Below are 24,130 nucleotides of genomic sequence, written 5' to 3' on the forward strand. Positions count from 1 at the left end.
AAAGCCATGTTTATTTTTGCAATATGTCAAGGTTAAGACAGGAATTGCCATTGTTCTTCTACCAAAACATATCTGACTGTCCTATTGTAACAGCATTAAAGCTCTTCATTCTTTCACGTTGCCTAAAATGGCTCCAGGCACTACACAAATATAAACTTCCTTTTGGTGTTAGCACTTCCAGTCAGATTAGGCATTCAGTTTTACAACACCATGAAAGAACATTCAGAACTCTAAATAGCCAATTTTTTTTTCAAAACTAGCACTAAGAAAAGAGTGCAATAGCAACAGTCAAACTTGCGCAGTCCCCTACAAAACAATGATCAGTTTTGGAATGACACATGTGGGCTAAGAAAACTCTCAGCTCAACACATAAGCAAGATGTTATAAAATGAACAAAGAAATCTGCTCTTTTGTTGCACCTTTGAATTAATCTGTCAGTTTAGCAGAACCTTCTACCAGCTACCAGTCAGATGTCTCACTGCAGCCACAGACGTCAGCACTCCGGCTTAATAAACCCTTTTGTTTCTCAATATCCTTTCCAATGTGGTGGAATCACAGAGTCATAGAATGGCTTGGGTTGGAAGGGGCCTCAAGGATCATGAAGTTCCAACTCCCCTGCCACAGGCAGGGCCACCAACCTCCCCATTTAATACTAGACCAGGCTGCCATCCCCAGAGCCCCATCCAACCAGGTTCTTGAACACCCCCAGGAATGGGGCATCCACCACCTCTCTGGGCAGCCTGTTCCAGCACCTCATAGCCACTCTCATAGTAAATAACTTCCTCCTGACATCTAATCTACACCTTCCCTCCTTGAGCTTAAAGCCATTCCCAGAAGTAGAAGTTATCTACCTTTCTTAGAGAGAAAACTGAAGTTAAGGGAACTTAAGATCTTAGCTTCACCTGGACACCTGCAAATGCTAGGAGCAAGACACTACAGTGGGTAAAAGAAATCTGCTATGTTGAAGTTGTCCCAAGTATTTCAGTCACAGTTGTTGAGAAATACTTTATTCTGCTCATTATCTGCTTTGCTGGATTACTGCAACATCAGCTTGACTTCATGCATACAGGGATACATGATTTGTCACTTTTAAAGTCAATGAAGAAGGCCTACTATTACCATATAATCTTGACCTTAACTTCAGATCATTAATAAGACAGTTAGAAAAGACCTTATTCCATTAGAGATTTTTATGAGAAATATCTGCAAATGACTTCAAGAGAAATACATCTAAAATGTACTAAAATATTTCATATGAACGATTTTTTTCCCTCTGCTATTTTTCAAGGCACGTTGTAGAGAAACAGGAAAATAATTTGCAAACTAAAAAGAACCTGGTTAATATCCATTCCCCCTGCCCACTGATGGTTTAATGTAAGTAGGTATTTTCCTCCATACAAAGGATATATCCACACAGATGTATCTAGTACGGCACAGAAGTCAGAACTTCCCAGAGGCACTATTTAGTACAGTAAACACAGGAAAGTTTATTATTCTTCTCTAGTGAAGCAATGAAAATGGGAGGCCAGTTGACTCAGTAACTTTTCCTGTGTGCTTGATTTAGATTGACTTATTCTTTCTTGAACATGAATAACCAGTGCTATTAGCAGGATATATGCAATAAGGGCTCTGTGCAATGAGCTCCCTCTTTCATTTTGGAGAGAACTCCCTTGGCACCTCAGGGTCAGCACCTGTTTTCTTTCACAACATCATTACACTCTGTGCTCAGGCAATATACCAGTATATCAAATGCCTGCTTTTTAAACTCACATTTGTCTTCTAATACTTTGCACTGTTAAGTATTTTAAATCTCATTATCACAGCTTTTTGGCCCCCCTCTACATAGGGTAAAACTCTCTGTGTAGTTGCCGTCTTCTAAATGTGTAGATGAACCAACTTCATTAACGCTGCAAGACACTGCAAGTTTTACTTCGCTATTAGTGAAAAACACTTGTTTTTATATTTAATGGCCATCAGGAGCCCTCCCTTCTCCCTTGTCTGTAAGTTCAAAACTATTCCTCTTCACAAAGTAAAGGACACATTTAATTATCTGAACTAATTCTAACTTATTTTTAATAGGGATATCATTTTCATTAAAAATCAAGACTCATTTTTCCATCCCTCGCTTTTCTCTTCAGATACCCAACATCTCTTCATGTCTGCACAAGTTTCTACACAGTTTCACCTTATGGCAATTCCTGCTACTTCTAACCATTCATTTCTTAATTTCTGAAGAGCAATTTTCTTTGTCAGTTTTCTGGCTCCCTAATATTATTTTCTGAAGCATTTATTCAGTCATTTATGTCTGGAGCCTTTCACCACAATTTCTCCTTTTAGCGGTTCCAGATAATTGCTTAAATTAAAATGCAGACGGATTACTTAAATCCACTTGACTTCATTAGTTTCTGATTTTCAGAATTCTTTTGAAACAAAATCCATTCATGACAGACCTTTGCTGTTTATCCTACCATTTAAATAACAATGAATAATCTTCGTAAATCTGAAGCTAAATTCTATTTGTAATTCCTCTATAAAACCAGCACTGCTTACCAAAACGAGCTCTAAAACAACAATTTATGATTTATATTTGCATATATGAATAGATCTATTTTACTGCGATATCCATATCTAGACTACTACAGCTGTAACACCACTTGGAGATTGTTCTTAACCCTCCCTGTTTCAGGGTACGCCAGGAAAAATTTGCATTTTTTACTCTGGGAACATATGGACTTCAATGAGAGTGAGATCTGACTAATGCTTATAGTCCCAACTAGGATTAACATAAATGGAAATGGCTGGAAATCTTCCTTGAATGAGCTGGCTACAGTCTTGAACATGAAAGGCAGAATTCGGTTCATCAAGCTGACGCTAAAAATATGCTTTTTTTTTCTTCTATGTCCCCATCCTCCTTCTCCAGAAGCCTCATTTCTCTTTTAAGAAAGAAAAATAAGTTATTTGGTAGAAGAAGATCTGAAGACTTGTTTTAAAGGTTTTTTTTCTTCAAGGTTAGAGAGGTACTTTACTCACATCAGCTCAGCAAGGACATGTAATCACTGGCTTGGTTCTTCCAGTTGCATGCTTCCACTTGAACTATGGAGATTTAAGTCCTACCAATTTGACAGGCAGCTTTGACATTTTTTTGAGTAAGACTACAACTGCACTTACAGCTCTATATTGAAACTGATTATGCAATTTTCAAATTTCTTAAGAATCTGTTTGTTTGCTCTTTACGTAGTTGATTGGAACTATAATTACCTTCACTGAATCTAGCAAACTCTTCGGAAAAAATCGTCTTAAACCGACATCTTTTCTGGAAAAAAAAAAGCACACATTTTTAATAATAATTTTAAAAAATTGTCAGATATTAGAATACTATTCTTGAGAGTATCTTGTGTTTTTAACTAATATATGCAATATAGTAAATTACTTTCACTGTAAAGGCTTTGACAGTCTCAGAGTACCAGTCTCAGAGCACCATTAATCTGCTAACTATAGCCACTCTACAGCAAAGAGCAGAATTTCTAGTTTTAGACTCAAAAGGATGTCACATCCTGGTGTGGAATGCTGGCTCTGGCACAGAGAAGTTTTGAGAATAGCAACCACTGACTGTACAATTGAATAATTCAAATAATATTGAAAATAATATTCTTACTGCATTCTTAACAGCTTGGTCAGCTGAGAAGGGAATGACACAAAAATGGAAAATTCTAATAAACATCTATTTGAATAGGAGAAACAATGCAAAGGAGAGGACCTCTCATGATATCAGCTTAGTAGTTTTACCCAATGTGGCACTGTAATCACATTTTTAAATTTCTACTGTCACTTCTTCCTTCTATCGAACATCTGGCATTAGATTTCTCAGCTTTTCATTGCACACGATCTCACTTCTTGCATTCACAAGTCAGGATCCTAGTTTTTTTTGCAAGCTTGGCTTCTGTAAACTAAATTGCATCAAGCTCAATTCTTCAGACTTACAAAGAGGGATTTTTGTGGCTTAGGTGTGCAGCATCTACCTTATGTCTAACATGTATATGTCTCACTACCAGCCAGGGAAGTTGCCTGGGGAATTACTGCCAAAAGAGATCATTATGCAGCCAGGTGTACTGAGTGCTGCAATGAGCAAGGACTGGTTGCATAGACATTTGCAGAACATCTGCATGAGGAAAAGGAAAAACTGAAAGAAAAATGTCAATAGGAAAGATGTACATCTTTGCCTCTCAAAGATATAAATGGCAACTTCCCCCCCCTCAAAAAAAGAAAGGAATAAATTTGATCAAGAGGTTACAATCTCTTTAAACAAAGACCCTTGTGCTGCTTCTCAAATGAATAAGAATGATTTCCATGATAGGACGCTTTGCAGAAAGAGAAGCACAACTGAAATTTTTACACTTGGCAAAGCAAGAAAAGCCGTTAGCCAGCTTGAGAAATACAGCAGCTATTTGCTGCTACCTAGCCATGCAAGAGGAAAGCCAAAATTAAAGTTAACTTAAAAAGCTTACTCAAAATAATGAAACAGGGTTATTTTTAAAGCTCTCTCAAAACAAATAGTATTCAATTGTAAAAAATATACTAAAAACATCCTCAAGCAAGAGGAGGAGAATGTTCACGTGCGGCAGTGAACGCTGGCATCTGTGCCATGACAGTAAGCTGAAAGACGATAAAACTTTCATAAATGTTAATTCCTTTGATGCATTTCTTCTCAAATGCAAATTACATGCCGTTTATCATCCTGCAGTTAAATAAGTCTAACACACCATTACCATCTAAATAACATGCAAAGACATTTTGACAAGGAATATATTAGTTTAACATTAAGCATTTTAGAGAGAAATGGTGTTTTCAAAATGAGGCACCCTCCATCACTCTGGTATTACTCATCTCAATGGTGCTGCAGCACATGGCTGCCATTCCGCTGCTGTTGTGGGTAAACGGAATAGGAAAGTAGTTTTTGTACAGATTTGTATGTAATAAATTTGGAGGAAATTCTTATGCAGAGCATAACGAAACACAACACTTAATAAAACTTGTAATAAAGCGTTTAGGTTAGGCTGAAAATTTATTTACTGTAGGAGAATTAAACATAAAAACCATACAAATTCCATGCCAAATCTACAAACAGGAGAACAAGTACTACAAATTCAAACATACAAACTGTTTTTTAAACATACAACCCTACAAACTTTCTCTCGCCTTCTCAGCTGCACTGCATGGGGATAAACCAGATCAAATCTGTTTTCTAAAATCCAGTCAGAGGTGATTAGTATATGAGATCCTGCTCCATTCAGTTCTTTCAGTTTTGTATTTGGTCATTTTACTTGAGGACTTGATGTAATTTTTTTCTTCATGTATAAACTTCAATAAGATTAATAAAATACTAACTACAGATAGATAATACTCCTTGCTACATAACAATAAGCAGATCCAGGCAAGGAGTATCTTAATCTCTATTTTTCACCCCAAGTTGCATAAAAAAATATTAGAACAGACTTCAACATGCTCTTCACAAAACTGGATGCAGCTGTTTCTTCCTATAGCTCCCATTTGAGTACTGGTAATTATTTCTGTTCTATGCTAACAGGCTTCATGTTTATTGTGAAAAAAATCTTCTTTCATCACATGAAGGCCCAACTGTTAAAGACTACTTAACAATTTGATTCTATCTTCCATTTCCCATCCCATCCCCATGGTTCTGCATGAAAATTTGATCAAAGATGAATATACATCAAATAGACATCTGACAAAGACAGGCAAGGAGCAATCACATCAAATGTGAAAAAGTGCTATGCAAGAATTGCACTCAGCTGGTTAAGTGCCCTCATCAGTGCTACAACCAACAAAAAAGGGAGAGAAACAAAAAGCCTCACTCGAGAAATTAATATTACTAGCGTAAGAAAACCTTTATAGGATAATTAAGGTGGTAAGTCCAAACAAGTACTTTTGGCTCTTTTCACAGACTCTTACAAGCTTAAAATTATTATCTACAGACACTTTAAGGCTCCATTATCCTTCATCTCTCTCTCAGAGATTTGTACGAATCCCATACAAAACACATTTTGCTTCCAAAACTGCAAGACAAAAAATAACAAAGAAGTCTGGAAGCGCACAACTCAACCTTTACTTTTTCTCCAGCACGGCATCAAGCTGTTACATTTTACACATCATGCTTTTGTTTCCGTCTTTCACTGTAATAATTAAGTTTAAATCTGCAAGAAGAGTTACTATTTGAAAACACGTGCACTGCAAGAGACAAGTCACTGTTAACCTGAAAGTGGCCCCATGCTGCTGAGCCCTACAGGAGCTCTTAATTGTTATAACCCTTAATTAATACTGTATATCATCTGTTATGAACTTTGTTTCTTTCGTCTCCCCGTCTCTGAAGTTCTTAATCTCATTACTAGTGTCTATGGTTCAAGAGCTGCCAAATTACTAACTTAAATATACCTCCCTCAAGTTCTTACTGAAATACACATAAACTGTAACCACAGCAAGTCACAAACTCTTTCTCCCAGGAGGACAACAAGCTCAGGACTTGTTCAGGTCACAGTGCTTTCCTATCTTTTTATATAACCTTTTGGCCTTTACTAACTGTTCACCTTGTTCATTTCTTGGCCCTTCTCATTTTGTTACAGGTCTCCTCACCCAGGGCGTTTCTGCCAGTAGCTACGGCATAAAACTGAAATCCTTTAAAAAATAATAATAATCCAAACAAAAGCAGAACTTCTTAATCTTACACAGATAGAGGAACAGCATATAACATTCGGTTATTTTAGTGAATGAATAAATTAGCTTTACTCTTCATTCAGAAGGTTGAAAGTTGGGGTTTTAAACTGGAACACTGTCTCTATCATACTCAATCTGGAAGATCTGAATTCTAAAGATTAATCCACAGATTCCAACAACGGTTTACACAGCCTGACATTTCTTAAGGAATTTGGATTTTATTTATTTATTTTTACTTAATCCAATCTACCATAGAACACAATTAACTAACAAAAATGGTTTCAATATACAGACATCTCTCAGCTGTCCAAAAATTTGTGCTGTATTAAAAAAATGAACTTTTAACTGCAAGGTCACAACTCAAATCCACATACTTAGCAAACAAAGAATGATACCAAAAGCAGTTTAATACAAATTTTACCACAGATTAGTCACAACTGAAGAATGCCAACTGTGCACAGAAAAAACATTTAGAAACAAAAAACACCTTAGAAATAGACTCGATGATCCCATAAACATTAGCAAAGTTGAAAAAATCGTCAGCTTCATGATCAAGTTTAAACTTCTTAAACTTCGACTCTACTTCCCTGTAGTAGAGTTGGAAATGTTCTTCCTACTTATATATTTTAGTTGGTTTAATCATCCTTATTTAATGCACTTGAAAAGCTCAACAATCTCCATGAAATAAAAAATGACAACAGAAAGCTTCTTTTAAGGACCTGAAATTAAAAATTCCTAAGTAAGAAACAGCTCAAATGACATGCCTGAACACCATACTTACTCTAGCACTTCATAGTTGGATTTCTTTTCTAATGCATTGCCTCTCATCTCTCCGTAGGATCTCCTGAAGTCATGAAAAATATTTGAAAGGAACAATTAGTGGATGACCCAGCCTAAAACCACAGTCAAATCTTTCAGAGACTAACATCAGAAACCATTTACAGAATGAATTCAAGTATAAAAATTCTTACGTTATTAACCTACCTCAAACAGATTTCTGTTTTACAAAATAATCTGATACACTGGAAAATGCATGGGACTATACCAGTATTAGAAGAGTACTAGAAGAACTTCAACCCATTTTGAGTTGCTAGTGAAAGAAGTGATCTAACCTCTTGATCAGCAGCCATCACATAGTTACTTATTTCAGTATCCTCCCCTGCTCTCCTCTGTTATAGCACTCACGTTTATGCACATAATAGGGAGAACCTGACCCAGTTGCGAATGGTAAGAACCAACAGTTTCAAGCCAGACATTCACAACATTCGCTCAAAAATATATTAAGAAGGAGTAGAGGGCTGGGAGCATTGTTTTTACTGACAAAGTGGGCCACAAACATTTGCAGTATTAAGTCTTAGTAGTCACCTACTCACAATACTTCACCAAGGCAAAAATGTTCTGAAGAACCACGACATGCCACCCTGAGAGCCTTGGAAAGCAAAGTTTGACTGACAAAACAATTGTGGATTATGATCTTCATGATATGTTTTGAAATAAAGCACCGGTAGTTTTGTCAGCATTACCATCTGCAGTCACAACAAGAACTTTTGTTTTCTCTGTGCCTACCAGCAAAACTTACAGCAAGGACATCAGGTTTTCCTACAGTGCCCACGCAACTGCACAGACCTAAGTTCTGTTTTATTTTGGAAAATTACTGTTTAAAGGACACTTTTATTCTGTGCTAACAAGTTCACACTTCCCATGAATTTCTTATCGAATTTACTACATTGCTAACCTCCCTGTGCAAGACAACAGCATACAAAAAGCAAATGTATCTGGCAGGAAATTCTCCATAAACTGGTAAAGAAAGAAAGAAAAAAAAAACAAAAACAAAAAAAACCCACGCACTTCAGAAGCAGAACTGGGAACTCTCTCAAGGATCTATTGATCTGATAAACTTATCTTTATTTTCCAGCTGTCTGTACAGTTAACAAGAACATCAAAAATCCCCAAAAGAATCACAAAGATTAAATTATTTGAAACCAGCATATTGAGTGAATGCAGACAGAAAAGGTAGCAGTACTTATCTTGAACATTCTTTAGATGCAAGATCTATACACACAATTCCAGTACTATCTGCTAAATAACACCACAGATGAATTGCTCTTTTAATGTCCTTCATTGTACCCCACAAATCTTTGGATTATTTAAATGAAGAATACATCCAACAAAGGCAATTTTAAATATCAGTAGAAATTGAATAAAATGTAGCCCACCCATTTTTTGTTCAAACTACTCTGCAGCAAAAAAATCTGATATTCAGGTGTATTGACTAGAAATCCATGAACTATAACAAGTTACAAAATTAATGTATATATTCTGTCAGAAATATGTTGAATAATAAATAAATAACAGTCAGCTTACCTGATTTCAAGGCAACCTAGTTTCAAAGCAATTTCCTGGTCCACTTGATCTGCTATTTCTAACATATAGTCATTTTTCACCTACAGCAAAAAAAAACAAAACAGGTATGCATTAGTTATTAACAAAAAAAGGACAAAACTAGTGCTGAAGAACTTAACTCTGCAAACTCTGTCTTTCACACAACAGCCTTTTTTCCATCAGTAACATTCTACCACAGTACATCTTTTCTAATAGCTTACACTACGCTATCATGAGAGCATAAGCTTGCTATTGAAATGCTAACACCTCACTGCAGAAAGTCCTAAAATATCATAAAAAAAAAACAGAGAAACTGCAGAACAAAGAGTAGATTATAAATTATGAGATAAATATACTATGCAATGCTTTTTGAGTGATTCCAAGTTGCAAGAAAAGCCATTTCAAACTCGTTTACCTACGAGACTCCTACACTAAAAGACAGAAACACAGCAGCAGATTCAGCAGCTGGAGGCCCTCTCCAGTCAGCATCCAGCCAGTAAAGCATTAGCAGGCAAAGTAAAAGCTGGATCAAACCCTACAAAGCAAAGCAACAAATGCATGAGTCGTTCCTGGTTATGAAGTACATGAAAATTTTTGTTACGGAAAGACACAGAAGAAGAAATAAGAGCAACTGTGTAACAATGCAACTTACTACAATAGTTGCACCATCAGAAAAAGCTTCCTTCATAGGGACTCATTCAGCAACTCAGCATGCTGACGAAACACTAAGTTTTTAATCCAACTCAACTCAACTCCAAAATATTAATTAGAAGTCAAAGACTTAACTAAGCATCCTTCAGCATCACGTAGTTTGCAATGCAAACATATATATGGAAATGAAACCGTTGTTTTGTACTCCCACAGGAGTGATACAAAAGATATGTAGAATTAATGACCACTTTTTTTCATCATAATGCTTACCACTGAAAGAAAAAACAAAAAGCACAAGAAAAAATTAACAAAAAATCTCATTCTCATGTATTTGATTCCTGTTTGAGATTTTGGTTTTAATTACCATTTAAGTACACACTCTGTGTATCCTGCAATTACAAAAAATGCAAGCTCGGAGAGAGAGATACATCTTTCAGGAAGTTATGATGTTTTGATTCTGTTTCATTTAAAAGCATGAGGGCTATGAAGATGGTGGAGGGTCTGGAGGGAGCGGAGGGCAGTGCTGAGCTCTGCTCTTTGTGACAGGGCCAGAGGGAATGGCATGGAGCTGTGTCAGGGCAGGGGCAGCTGGGGGTTAGGGACAGGGTCTGCAGCAGAGGGTGTGGGCATGGAACAGTCTGCACAGGGCAGTAGGAAGCCCTGAGCTGCTGAATTCAAGGAGTGTTTGGACAGTGCTCTCAGATTTATGGTTGGAACAGTGTTGTTCCTGTGAGGTTCAGGAGCTGGACTGGTTGGTCCCTGTTGGTCCCTTCCAATTCAGGATGTTCTAGGATATCATTAAGTAGTATCTATTTACGTTCATTCACTCATCATCCTACTGCACAATTGCACCTGTTTGCAACGATATAGTATTTCTCTTCAATTACCAAGGTTTTGTTACTCGAGTCAGAAGGATCATCCAGACGCCTTTGTAAATGGCAGAATGTAATAATTTAAACCAAAAAAATACATATGAGCTTCGTCTGCAGTGATATGAATTCTGCTCTGCACTAAAACTGACAGACTCGAGCTCAGGGCAGATAAATCAAGAATATGATTTTCAGGCTCCTGTGTTACTGTATCATTACAAAGGACCTTTGCAGTACCCACTCAGGTGGCAAACAGCAGACTGATTATTCTCTATTTGCAGGTCTGTACAGGGACATATGAAAACCAAGAGAAAAACTGAAAAAGTGAACTTTGAGTGAATTCAGTTCCTATACGGATGCTTACACTCCAGAAACAAAGGAAGTTAAAATTAACTACAACCAAATTACTTTTTATATCGTCCATACAGAGTTCTAATGCATCTGAATTGTACTTCCAATATAAGCTTTCATTTTTCTACTCCTACCCTGTCTAGGCATTAATCTCTATGGATAGCCCAAATCACTCCCCTGAAGCTTATAAATACCTGCTCATGAAACCTTTTACCTAATCCACTTTTCACGAATCCAAACCAAATACCTACTCATTAGTTCACTTTTTTTTTTTTTTAATAAAATACACACCCACTTTGGAACCATTTTAATAATTCTGCAACACCAGAAAATTTCACAGTGCTGTTATCTACCCTTTCCTTGAGGTATTCATGAAGTACCTGCCTGCAGCAAAGCATTTTCTCCGTTCTGATATGTAAAATTTCCCCTTGCAGACAGTACACTCATTTGAGGCTGCTGGTATATCATGATTGAATTTTTACTTATCTTCACAGTTCATTGCCTAGTGGATCCCAGTATTGAAATAATTCATTTGTTAAACTGAAGAGCTTAAGAACATCCTCAGAATCATGCAAACAAATTTGAAAATGCTGCTAGCCTCAAGAAACTTCTATTCCATAAACAACCAAATATTTCAAGTTTTCCTTCCCCTCGCCCTCTAGCTTACAAGCTTTCAAAAAATTCCACTCACGTTTTCCCAGTTCAAATTTGCAACTACAGGCACCATGACTGGACTAAAATAATTCAAAAGCCCTCCTGATTGCAACAATTTGGAAGAAAAAAATCAGTCGTGACACCCCCTCACAGAAATGAATTGCTGCACTTCATTATCATAAAGTAGTGCACATCCATCTGATCATTTTATTTTTCAACTCTGGCAGGTATACAAAGACATTACAAGCTTCAGGAAGCCTGTGGTCGTAATCTGGTGATCTAATTAGATGGAACGATGTTCTATTATGAATAGAAAATGTAATAAGTGGATGTAATTAATTTTATGTTGCTTTTTTTCCCCAACACTTGCCTGCACACATTCTTCTCTAAATTTCAGTGGGTTTAAGAAAAAAAGCAGATTCAATTTCTGCTCCCACATTACCAATAAGAACTCTTACTTTCCTTTACCTATTATGTTAGAGCAACGCATGAACCAATCAAGGTCATATCAAGATATGAATTTTGCAAGTTTCAGCTCAAGTTGCATAACATCAAGGAAAAAGCCTGAGCAAATATTAAATGGAAGAGATGTAAGAGATAATGCAATGGCAATTAAGTGTGCTGTCAGAAGACAACTGAATGGTTTTCCTTCTGTGTTTGCTCAATTATGACTTTTATTATTCTTGTTATTAATACAGATAATGAAATTGAGAAATTTTTTCATCTGTTTAAAAGAAAAAAGAGCTTATTCTGAAGAGCTAAATCCTGAATATATAAATAAGCAGACACAAAACCTTAACTGTCAACACATCTGAAGAACTTGACAAGTTTTTTGTTGTTTATTACTGACTCAAAAGTATGTGAAGAGGAGGATGACCCCAGATCAGTGTTCAGAACAAGATCTCCTAAAGGCTAAATCAGAAAAATGTCACGTAACATCAGTTTATATAAAAGTATCTCAAATCTAGCATTCAAAAACCCATTTAAAAACAAACAAACAAAAAAAAAAGCCAACTGGCCAGACAAGAAAAAGCAACACAGCTTTTTTTTTTTTCACTCACCATCTGGAGTTATAGTAACTACATGACCTACCTCAAACAAGATGCTCTGGCATCAATCTACCTCACACTTCCAGATGAGTACTACCATACAAAAGGAGCCTGCCACATAAATAAGGAGCCTATGAGTACTACCATATTAAGGAAGCCCATAAACAGGCAGGGAGCCAACTCTTTGAAAGGGTTGATAATAGCAGGGCAAGGGGAAATGGTTTTCAAGTGAAAGAGGGAAGATCCTTGGATGTCAGGGGGAAGTTCTTTACAGAGAGAGTGGTGAGGTGCTGGAACAGGCTGCCCAGAGAGGCTGTGGATGCCCCATTCTTGGAGGTGTTCAAGAACAGATTGGATGGGGCTCTGGGGATGGCAGCCTCGTCTAGTATTAAATGTGGAGATTGATGGTCTTGCATGCAGCAGGGAGATTGGAGCTTCATGATCCTTGAGGTCCCTTCCAACCCAAGCCATTCTATGATTCTATATAAGTACTGAAGTAACTGTACTTGTATTCGCCCACTTGATCTGATGAATAAGAACTGAAGTGCAGACTAAGCTTCACATTGCCATTAATCTCTTGTTTATACGGACTACTGCAACTAAGGGATGCAGTATATGAAAACTATGAGTGCCAAGCAGAAATGCACTTTTCAGAGATAGGAAAAGTGTCTTTCATATGCCCTGATAACATGTGGAACAAAACACACATTGGTAACATGTGGAACAAAACACACACTGCTTGTTCAGAAAATACATGGTTAGAAAGGAAACTAACGTTTAGATACAAGAATCACAGAATGGTTTGGGTTGAAAGAATGTCAAAGTCTAAAAAAAAAAATCTAAGCCACAATGTATTACATTGACATATTAATACCCTTTTTTGACCAGTATTTAACTTTTATTCTCACCAACGCATGTTTTTCATTACTGTTTGGCCAGAACAAAAATATCTGTAATGTTTCAAATCTTTCAAACAATAAAAGATCAGAGATACTGTTAAATCATAAGAAAAGGAGGTGAACCATGAACTAATAAGTTTTTTTCCACAAGGAAGACATGCACGCAAACAAAAGCCCAGTTGCACTGGACCAGTTTCCCTTCTGATGTCAGACTTTTAAAATATTTCTTCTTTTACTTGAAAGGACAAATTGCTGATTGCCTAACTTGTAACTTCTCAAAATTCACTAAAAAATAACAAGCACTCTGACAGCTATATCAATGGCTAGCTATGAATGGTTCCAGCTGGTACAATTTAAAATAAAAACTGGAGACAGGGGAAAGCCCACGTTTGTGAAGATGAAGAAATCAGAGAATAGCCCTATGCTAGAACACATGATCTAAGAAGAAATCTATCACGGGCTTCGTATTTTGTATACCAGCTGCTACTTTCAGAAGCCATCTGCTTCATTTTTCTGCACACAAGTTTTTTTTTTAATGCAGCTGCAGTACTTCAGAAAAGCACTCACTTGGGCTGATGAGCCATCTTGCCAGTGCAGTTCACAAAAACACAATGCGGGATTTAAATTTCTTTATTAAGAAGAAGAGTAAAATAATTTTGAACTGAGTACCAAATTCTTTTCATGAGTTCAGGGATTTAAAAAAGCCTTCTTATTCTGCCTTAAAAACATATTTTGGTTTAAATTTATACCCCAAAATGCATATATTAAACACAATTACCAAACTTTCTATTAAGTTTTGTTTTCAGACATAAACACTGTGGAAATTCTTTAGCAAAAATTCTATCAAATGGTGTCTTGATACCAATATTAGCCCCTGTGCTGGCTTTCCCATCTCATTTAATGTTACCAAGGAATTTCCCACAGGATTATATCCAATTTTTCAGGAGGACAGTTTAAAAATAAGCAATCTATTTCTCTTGCTTTACTTTCACTATCTGTGACCTACTTACACAACTTACAGGTCTGATTTTTATTTTTTTCCATATGATAATTGCTTCGGAACTGCATTTAAACAGCACTTCAGTGGTGAAGGACTCTCCAAAGAGTTAAAAACAGAATCAAAAGGAAACCCTGCCACAACACAGCAATTTAGATAAGCAAATGACAATGCCTTCTGTAGCTCATTTACTAAGCTGCAGAAGAATCGCCACTCAAGTAGCTCAACAAGGCATGGAAGACAAAGGTTTACACTTCAGCACTTTCTCCTTATGCAGCTTGCTACATCCACAGATTTTCAGATGGTGTTTTTTATCTTTTATATTCAAAAATGCTGTGTCTGTGGTTAGTTTGTCACATTTATATTAACAAATACAACTCTCCTCTTCCCCCTCCTTCGTCTACAATACTCATTTGTTCTCCTATTTAACAGCTCAGGTGTGTTCTGGCACCTGACACGTTTCTCGTATCTGAAGGTGTTCATGTCCAGGTCATGGAATCATAGAATGGCCTGGGTTGAAAAGGACCACAATGATCATCGAGTTTCAACCCCCCTGCTATGTGTAGGGTCACCAACCACCAGACCAGGCTGCCCAGAGCCACATCCAGCCTGGCTGTGAATGCCTCCAGGGATGGGGCATCCACAACCTCCTTGGGCAACCTGTTCCAGTGTGTCACACCACACTGTCACCACCACTACCACAACCCTAAAGAAATTCCAAGGTCTCCCAATGCATCACTCTGAAAAGCAAGTAGTTAAGTGACCAAGACAATGATCTAAGCACATTTGTTTTTCTCTGAAACCTCATATTTAAAATTACTCTGTGCACATGTTCAGATTGCATTTTGCTTTCCACTTACTGCAGGTACTGTATGCAAATCCACCATGATCCACGCTACAGCTCTTCCTACCAGACATAATCCTCTCAAATATTCTGTGTTTTATGCTGTAACCTATTTTGCAGAGTTGAACAGACTGCCAAAAAGCTGTAGCCTTCCAACATTAAGGTCCCAACTCACAACACTATAGCTTCAGAAATCTTATGCAAAATTTATCCTACAAGATCCATTACTCTCCTGCTTTGAATGAAGTACCATATGCACAAAAGCTCAAAGTATGCTTCTAATGCATTTTTAGGAGCCACCTTAATGATCAAAATGGTAGTATTTAAAACATGCACAGGAGGAAAACACATGTGGTAGCTCTAGCTCTCTGCCCCTATTTACCCATCTGATAATGTTAGACACATTATAGGAACTAAATCTACATAAGAGAAAATTAAGGCTTCAGCTTTTTCTTGTGGAGTTAAAAGCACAGATTCAGTATTGAGATAACATTAATTTGCCATCTGCCCTCAGTTGCTCCTCCTCTCTAACTTCCAAGGTCACATTCCCTACATTATCTGGAGATGATCTTTGACATCTCTAATTTTGGAAGCTCGTATGTTAATAATAAGGGCATTAGAGATAGGGAGAAAAAAAATCAACTTCTGGCAAGGCATTGTTTGGGACAGAATGGCTAAAAATGATCCCTTCTGTCAGTGTGGGCTGATCTCCAGATGTCACTGCAATATACACTGCTGCTTCTTACATCCTCCACAAAGTAGGACTATACACTTGGGAACCATATAGAGCTCAACCTACTAAGCGTGCCTTGCTAGCAGCTAATTTTATACCCCTCCTTCTGACACAGGGTTTTGCTTTTCCAGATCAAATGAGTCCAAAGATCAATGTGATTTGCATTTTGCTTCTCTGACGTGTGTTACACATGCATCAGAACAACGCAGGCATCAATACCTGAAAACCTGTGCTGAGTATTTCACACTTGTGGTCTTGAGCTAACAGTCACTCACACATGACTGAAAGAAAGCCACAAGCACTATTTTCACCACTTCTGCTGACAGGTGGGAATTTAAAAATCAAAGCAGCTGCTCTCCTTTGGACCAGGTTTGACTGTGGAAGAAGTATTTGGGAACACCAGTATGCTTTACATTCCTGGCAAAGAGCACTGCTCACAGAAAGCACTGTGTGACACAGAATGTTTGGAAGATGCAGAAGCAGTGACACAACTGTACAAGCTGCAAGATCTCCAAGAATATCAGCACAGTTCTGAGGCTGTAAATCAACACTTATAGTTAAAAACAGTACTTTGCAAGGAATTGTAAATTTCAGCCCTTTCAAGAAATGACCCCTACAAAGGGTACCTCACTTTTAATTACTTTCAGAAGCTGTAAAAAGCAGACAGGTGATGCTCAGTTTGATGTATTTTTTCCACTTGTTAAGCAGTTGCAATTCTTACGTTTATTACCATTTCGCTTTAGGGCACTATTTCGCTTAGGGGTTCTGTGTCAACCATTAACTCCTCCTGAAGGATTTTATTTTACTTCTCACAGGCTGCAAATATCAGGAAGAACGCATGCTTTTCCTCCTATGTCCTCGATTTTCTTCAAAGCTTTAACTACCAAAGTCATTTGCTTTAGGTCTCCTATTTTTATTACAGCATTAAGAGACGCTGTTATTTAATTAGGTTAAAGAGTCTAATTCCCAGCCTGTACTTCAAATTATATCTCAAGCACCGAAGCCTTATAAAACTTAAATCATTATTATAGTACTTGCCTTGACTTATAACTTTCTACGTGTTCAGGGACAGTATTATAAAAAAGGTATTCCATTTGCATGATGTATTTCTCTAGCACAAAACAGGAATGAATTTTTATTTATGGAAATGCATTTTACCTGTTGTTATCTTTACAGAAACAGAACAAAAGTCCCACTGCCTACCAGAAACTTTGTCTCATTTTAGTGTAGCACACAACACTTTTTTTTTTTTTTTTTTTTTTTTTTTTTAAAAAAAAAAAGGGAGACTATTTGTAATGAAAATACACCTGCACTGAACTGGCCTGGGGAAATACGAGATTTCTACAGACAGAATTCAGCTCAATTTTTCCAAAACATCATTTACTTGCCCCAACTTCAAGCTCATTCTCTCTCTGCTTGCAATTCCTCTTCCTGTGTTACATAAACCTTGCCTCATTTAAATGGCAAAACCAAAACACAGCCAAAAGTCTCCTTTAATAGATAAGCGGACTGGAGCTGGAAGTATAAAAGCTAAAAGAGGCAGCATAAAGAAAAATTCTACATTGATAAAAATGACCTTTCCTCCTTCTTTGTGACCTAAAAACCCCAAAAGTTACTTCTGAAATCTCCTGTTCAAGGCACAGGGTAGCAACAATGGAACAGCTGAGGCCCAAGAGTTGCCTACCCCCCACCTCACATGCAGATGCTTATTTTGCCTTTTCATCAAGGAATAAACCATCTCCAATTACTATAAGCTAACGTGTTATTCAAGGATAAATGTGTGCAGGCTCTTGTCCCACACTAAAATGCAGGCAATTCAAGTGGCTTACATCTGATTCTAATTACATGAATGTTTTAAAAAATCTGTACTCTGTCTTGATGTGAGATCCAGCCTTCATTCCTCACTCTGCTATTCTGCCTGTACCCTTCACTTCCACCTCCCAACAGCATTCACACTGGGACAGAGAGAGAGGAAGACACCTGCAATGAATTCCACCAACACTTCTTTTTTTAAAGCAAACCAAAATGCTCCAAGAAGTATAAGAAAAACGTGACAGTTTTCCTTACTTGACAAAAATTCCAATTTTTAATTCTCCTTTTACACTTTGCTTATTCTGAAGCCTTCTCGAATATCAGTTTTTTAAAAATCATGTAGCTATCTTTATGCTTTTGGGAAGAAGGCTGGAGCACCTCTCCTATGAAGAAAGGTTGAGGGAACTGGGCTTGTTCAGCCTGCAGAAGAGAAGGCTCTGGGTACATCTCATTGTGGACTTCCAGTACTTGAAGGGAGCATATAAACAGGAGGGGGAACGGCTGTTTATGAGAGTGGACAGTGGTAGGACAAGGGGGAATGGTTTTAAACTGAGACAGGGGAGGTTTAGGTTAGATATTAGGAGGAAGTTTTTCACACAGAGGCTGGTGACACACTGGAACAGGTTGCTCAAGGAGGCTGTAGATGCCCCATCCCTGGAGGCATTCAAGGCCAGGCTGGATGTGGCTCTGGGCAGCCTGGTCTGGTGGTTGGTGACCCTGCACATAGCGGGGGGGTTGAAACTCGATGATCATTGTGGTCCTTTTCAACCCAGGCCATTCTGTGATTCTATGAAATAAGTAAATTATGTACTGATGAAAATTCATTTACAATAGTTTTCCTCATCATCTCATGCACACTCTGTTTAAAGGCTGTCAGCTGAGGTTCCAGTTGTTTCACACTGGAGTATCTAATACAACAGGAGACAAGTTGCAGTGAAGACCTGCATATGAAGGCAATACAGTAACTGTATGCAGGCTGTGAGACCACCACTAGGTACAACTCCATTTGCCTAATTCAGGTGAAACTGCAAGCAGTACCCAAAAGAACAATACAGTCAATGCAGTATCACCAACTAAACATTCTTCTACTTAATGAAAAAGAGATAAGAGACCACCACAGACATCCACTACCTTTGCCACCTTCTGAACAGACCAGCAAAAAAAGGTTAAATTCTAGCATGACTCTTTTGAACAGGACTCTCAAGTAGGAAATAAGACGGTGACCACAGCATCGCTCTTCCCTATTTCCAGTCTCAAAGCTGAACTGCCTGAAAAACAGATGCATTGATAAACTTTGTGCTGTCACTGTTAGTACGACTGCGTGGGATTAACACGTTTTGTAATTCAGATGTTACAAACAAGTCACAAGGTTTCCCCCTCACATATTGATTTGAACCATTTGCTGTACAGCTTGCAGACCAGAGGCACTCCTGCTAAAGGTCTCATTAAGTGCCCTGCTTTTATACTCCCAATTAGAAGTGATTACGCCCACTGCAGCTGGCTGAATGACTGCCACTGATTGCAAACTGCAGACTGCTCTGGTCTCAGGTTCCTGACTGGTCCAACAAAGAATATGTAAGACAAAGAAAGGTCACAGCATCCTTCATATAGTCAAAACCAAGAAAAAAAAAGCACATATTAAGTACAAATATGACAATAGTATTAATAAACAAGTGAAGATTTACATGTTTGCATAGATTCATACAGGGCAATGCACATATTGAAGTAAACGGGAGTAGTCATGCATGTGGAGTTATAAATGCGTGCCAGTTTTTCCCAATTTTCAGTTCAACAGCCTGATAACTATGGCTGGGTTTAACTGCATGAATAAAACATCCCTGCTGACAGTGACTAAGGTAATATTTCAGTATTTTTACTGATGTTCCGTGCTTCTGTGAAAGATGACAGGTCACTTGGGGATTCAATCTTACCCAAACTTTCAGCTCATCAACTACACTGCTACTCTGCAATTAAAACTCAGGAAAATCATTTCACCATCTCCAAAATTCACAGACATTTCACAGGTGACCAAATCACCACACCCCTTGTCCTTCCCCAAGACCTCCTTAATTTGACAATGTACATTTTTAATCAGCCAGACAACATGTGTTTAGATGTCATTAGGACAGTAACGGGTCCTCAGACACATCTCGAAAACAAAGATTTAGTCATCTGGCCCTCAAAATCCTTTTTTCTCATGTACAACAAAACACAAGAACGTAGTTAACTTTGACATCCAAAAAAAGCCAATTTGAATCTATAGTTGTTAATGCTTTTGTTTGCTTGTTGTAAATTCTGTAACTGAGTCCTATCTTCATCATCTCTAACATAGTTATTTCTGTGCAGAAACCTCATGGTATCTGTGTACACACATATGAGTTACAAAAATAAAACAATGATTTTACATGCATTTCATTGTTCTTGCCTATACACAACATGCTGTGCCTGACTGCACACTGACTGCAAAGGATGAGCTGTGGTTAGCAAAAAAGGCTAAAATGCACAATGACAATGAGACTGAGAAAGTGGAAGATTATTTCCATATCCCTCCCTGTTTTAGGTTTGTTTTACACTGCAGCATTATTTCTCAAAATAATTATCTTTACCTGCTTTCTTTTTATAAGCCAGCAAGGTTATATTACCAGATAGATGTAACTGTCCTAATTTACTCAAGAAGCCAAGTGAGAATTACAGAGCAAAACAGAGCCAGGGACAGTATCAGCTCTGAAACTTATGCATGTGATTTCCATGACAACAGAGACCAAAATACCTCGCAGGACCCCATAAAGAAGAGCAGTGACTTTTTAAGAACTGCATTTAGAAATGCTTCATGATAACATGAAGAAGAGAGGGGAAGAGAAAGTACTTGTAAGGTATGCAGAGAAAGGAGATGAGAACCTCTGATATTTGTTTCACAATAAAACTGGGATTTGGGGCATCATCAGAAACAATCAGCTGTCTTCTTTGCATATCAGTTCCTATATATCTTTGTAAGGCTTCTTGCTACCTTCAGAGATTTGTACCTGATTCCTCCAAGTTTAATAAGAGCATCTTTGTCAAGAAGTGCTGTAAGTACTGCTCTGGCATTTTCAATTCCTCGCTAAAAGAAACAGCGAGGCACACAAGAGAAGAAGCTTTAGGATTGTAGTGCCACTATTTGCAAATAAAACAAATCTTTATATATATGAAAAAAAGGAAAATACAAGGAAATAAGGAAAAAAAAATGTATACCTCAAGGGACTGAAAAGACCTATCTGCTTCCCTCCTAGAATCTTGAATACCATACAAATCAGAAAAAAAAAAAAAAAAAAAAAAAAAGAATGTAACCATGTGTTCTCACCCAGCTTTCAGCTGTGACTGCTGGGTGAGCTTTGTCAAACTACAGTGACAGCTTCTTGATATAGAAGGGGAGCAACCCAAGAAGCTCTCCTGAACTCCTCCTCCTGCTATAGGCAGGGACACCTCCCACTAAACCAGGTTGCTCACAGCCCCATCTAGCCTGACCTTCCACGTTTCCAGGGAGGGGGCATCCACAACCTCACTGGGCAACCTGTTCCAGCTTCTCACCACACTCACAGTAAATAATTTCTTCCTAATATCCAGTCTAAATCCACCCTCTTATGGTTTAAAACCATTTCTCCTTGTCCTGTCACAACCAGACCTTATAAAAAGTCCTTCCCCAGCTTTCCTTTAGGCCCCCTTTAGGTACTGGAAGGCTATAAGGTTCCCCATGAGCCTTCTCTTCTCCAGGCTGAAGAGCCCCAGATCTCTCTGGGATGATCATGTTTTCCTCCTTCCAGTAAACTTCAAAGAGAAAATTTACTCAGAAAGCTGTGAAGCACTGACATTTCAGTGTATGAGAAACCACATCACACCACACACAAACTGAAAAAAAACCACCTAATGTAGCAAATAAGTAAATATTTTGAATACTCAGAGCTGCAGAGAATTTGAGTCCAAACTGCTCTAAAAGGTAACCCCCTAGTTTTACTCTGAGCTTTCCATCTAAAGCCAATTCAATATCTCAAGAGTATAAAAATGGATGTTTAGGTGCTTAATTTATAAAAGTTTTACCAATCAAGTTTTACTCATCAAGAAGACAAACCTTAAGAAGATACTTAAATCAACAACATAATCTAAATAATATGTCTGGTAAAAACATTCCATGGTTGTAGTAAAATCACCTGCTTATTTACACTTGCAAAAGAAATAAACTGAATGATTTAATAAAGCAGTAAACACAGAAAGTCAGATAGACAGCAGTAAATTTCATCTGAAATGAGACAACACCTGCAGAGTTACCAGAAAAGATTCCCCATCGCTGCTCAGGGAGAAAGGCACTACTGTGGGTTCCCTTTTTTACTTTACCTATGAACCTTAAATTTTTTATTTCTGCAACACTACATCATGCACATAAACATAGCAAGAATCTTCCAAACAGACGGCAGCAAAACAGAAAGTAATTGATAACTGAATGTACCTGCTGATAGAAAAAATTTAAAGTTGGTTTGTCCTCAGTGAACTGGTTTAGAAATCCTTTGGGCAGGTATCGAATTCTCAGTTCATATCTGAAAAACAAGAAAGAGAATTAAACTGGTAAGACAAATAATATCGAAGACTTCATCACAACTACAGATAGTCTTCAAATGTTGTCCAAAATACAGATAAAATCAATACAAACACTGAAAACTAAGTAAAAATTCTATCTTTTGACCACTCAGAACACTAAATCAGAGAGCACTATACCAGAGAGTGCCTAACATTTCATAAACACGTTTTCAAGTGACCTATACATAAAAACAAACATAAAACTCTCATGCTTCCCAAAGCTTCACTGAGGACCGAAGCGTCAGGACCCAAAGCAGATAAGAGATTAGGTGCAGACCGATGGGAAGGGTGCCCTCTGCGACGTGATGACAGCAGGTGACCTGCCATAGCCATAGGTGTGACCCCCTGGCCTTTTCCTTTACATGATATCCCTGTACAGATCTCAGTGCCCCAAGGGCAAGTGGCAGCAGGGAGCCACATCCTACACATCCTACAAAACAGGGGCACAGAAAACAACATTTGTAAAACAATCTTCAGGCTGTCTGCTATAAAAGAGATGGAGGATGAAGCCAGGCATAAATGAAAAAACAACTCAAAGTCACATTTAATGAGAGTCATTTTTTGAGAGCTGTCTTGAGAAGGCGCACAGGATCACCCTTTATTGCTGGTCTGTGTTTCCATTTCATGACTGTCACCTTGGTCCTTTTACAACGATCGATAGGGGGTATTTTCTTTATTCACCTCAACTTTTAACTTTAATCCAAACTGTACCCATTCAGTGGCACCGTCTTTAAGATAATGAAGCTCGTGGGCAGAGGTACTTTTCTTCCCATCCTGTTTAGAGAGTGACTGGTTGGGTGTCTGGCAGGAGCCAGTATCACCTACCGCAAGTGCTTGATCAAGGGAACCTCCAACTGCCTGGAAGGGGAACATTATGATAGAACACATGTTTTGGACAACTTATTTAATGATGAAGTTTGCAGATAGGGTTGAATTATCACAAATGAATAAGAACTCTTTATTTGGTCATCCAAAGTATAAAGAACAAACTGAGTCAACACTGTTAAGTTACTCTGTATCATCTCTTCTATCTTTCTGTTGTCTTGCAAGCAAAAACCAGAGATTGTTCAGGCCCCATGAGATGCATACAGAACTTATCTCAGATCTTCAAAGAAACACATGCTGACTCTGTCATCTTGATAAAGAGATGAGAAAATACGGGAAAAGTAGTATTTCCTGTACAGAACTTGGTCTGCTTCACTATGGAGACATGAGAAGCACTGCTTTTTGCAACAGGATCTCATGAGAAAAATAAGGCAAGGTAAAAAGCTTGGCTGGGACAGCTACAGTGACCTTCATTACCTATTTATAAAGTAATCTCTGATTACACTTATGGGAATGAAGAAGACAATTTCCACAGGACAATTCAAGGATGGGCTTGATTTTCTATATCCTCTAAACATACTTTCTGAAACGTGGCCAACTCAAGAGAGAAGTCCCTTCCCACAAAACGGATCTGCTTGCTGAGCAAGTCACTGATATCTACCTCCCTTAAGTCCGATAAGAACACTATTCAGAAGACTACAATTCTAGTTGTTGCTCTGTATCTGTGTTG

At 37.9% G+C, this 24,130-nt stretch overlaps 1 protein-coding gene across 10 annotated transcripts in view; it reads right to left on the minus strand.

Moving 5' to 3' along the window:
* Positions 1 to 24,130, minus strand: part of PTK2 (protein tyrosine kinase 2) — a 195,521-nt gene that overhangs the window by 74,976 nt on the left and 96,415 nt on the right. For all 10 annotated transcript variants that reach the window (XM_085221741.1, XM_085221740.1, XM_085221742.1 and 7 more), the window contains 4 exons: positions 22,448 to 22,535; positions 9,091 to 9,170; positions 7,508 to 7,570; positions 3,259 to 3,313 (listed from right to left, as the gene is read on the minus strand). In XM_085221741.1, coding sequence (XP_085077867.1) covers positions 3,259 to 3,313; positions 7,508 to 7,570; positions 9,091 to 9,170; positions 22,448 to 22,535 — 286 coding nt within the window. The remainder of the gene's footprint in view (positions 1 to 3,258; positions 3,314 to 7,507; positions 7,571 to 9,090; positions 9,171 to 22,447; positions 22,536 to 24,130) is intronic.

Source organism: Meleagris gallopavo, chromosome 3 (genome assembly GCF_905368555.1).
Source record: "Meleagris gallopavo chromosome 3, MGAL_WU_HG_1.1, whole genome shotgun sequence".
Lineage (NCBI taxonomy): Eukaryota > Metazoa > Chordata > Aves > Galliformes > Phasianidae > Meleagris > Meleagris gallopavo.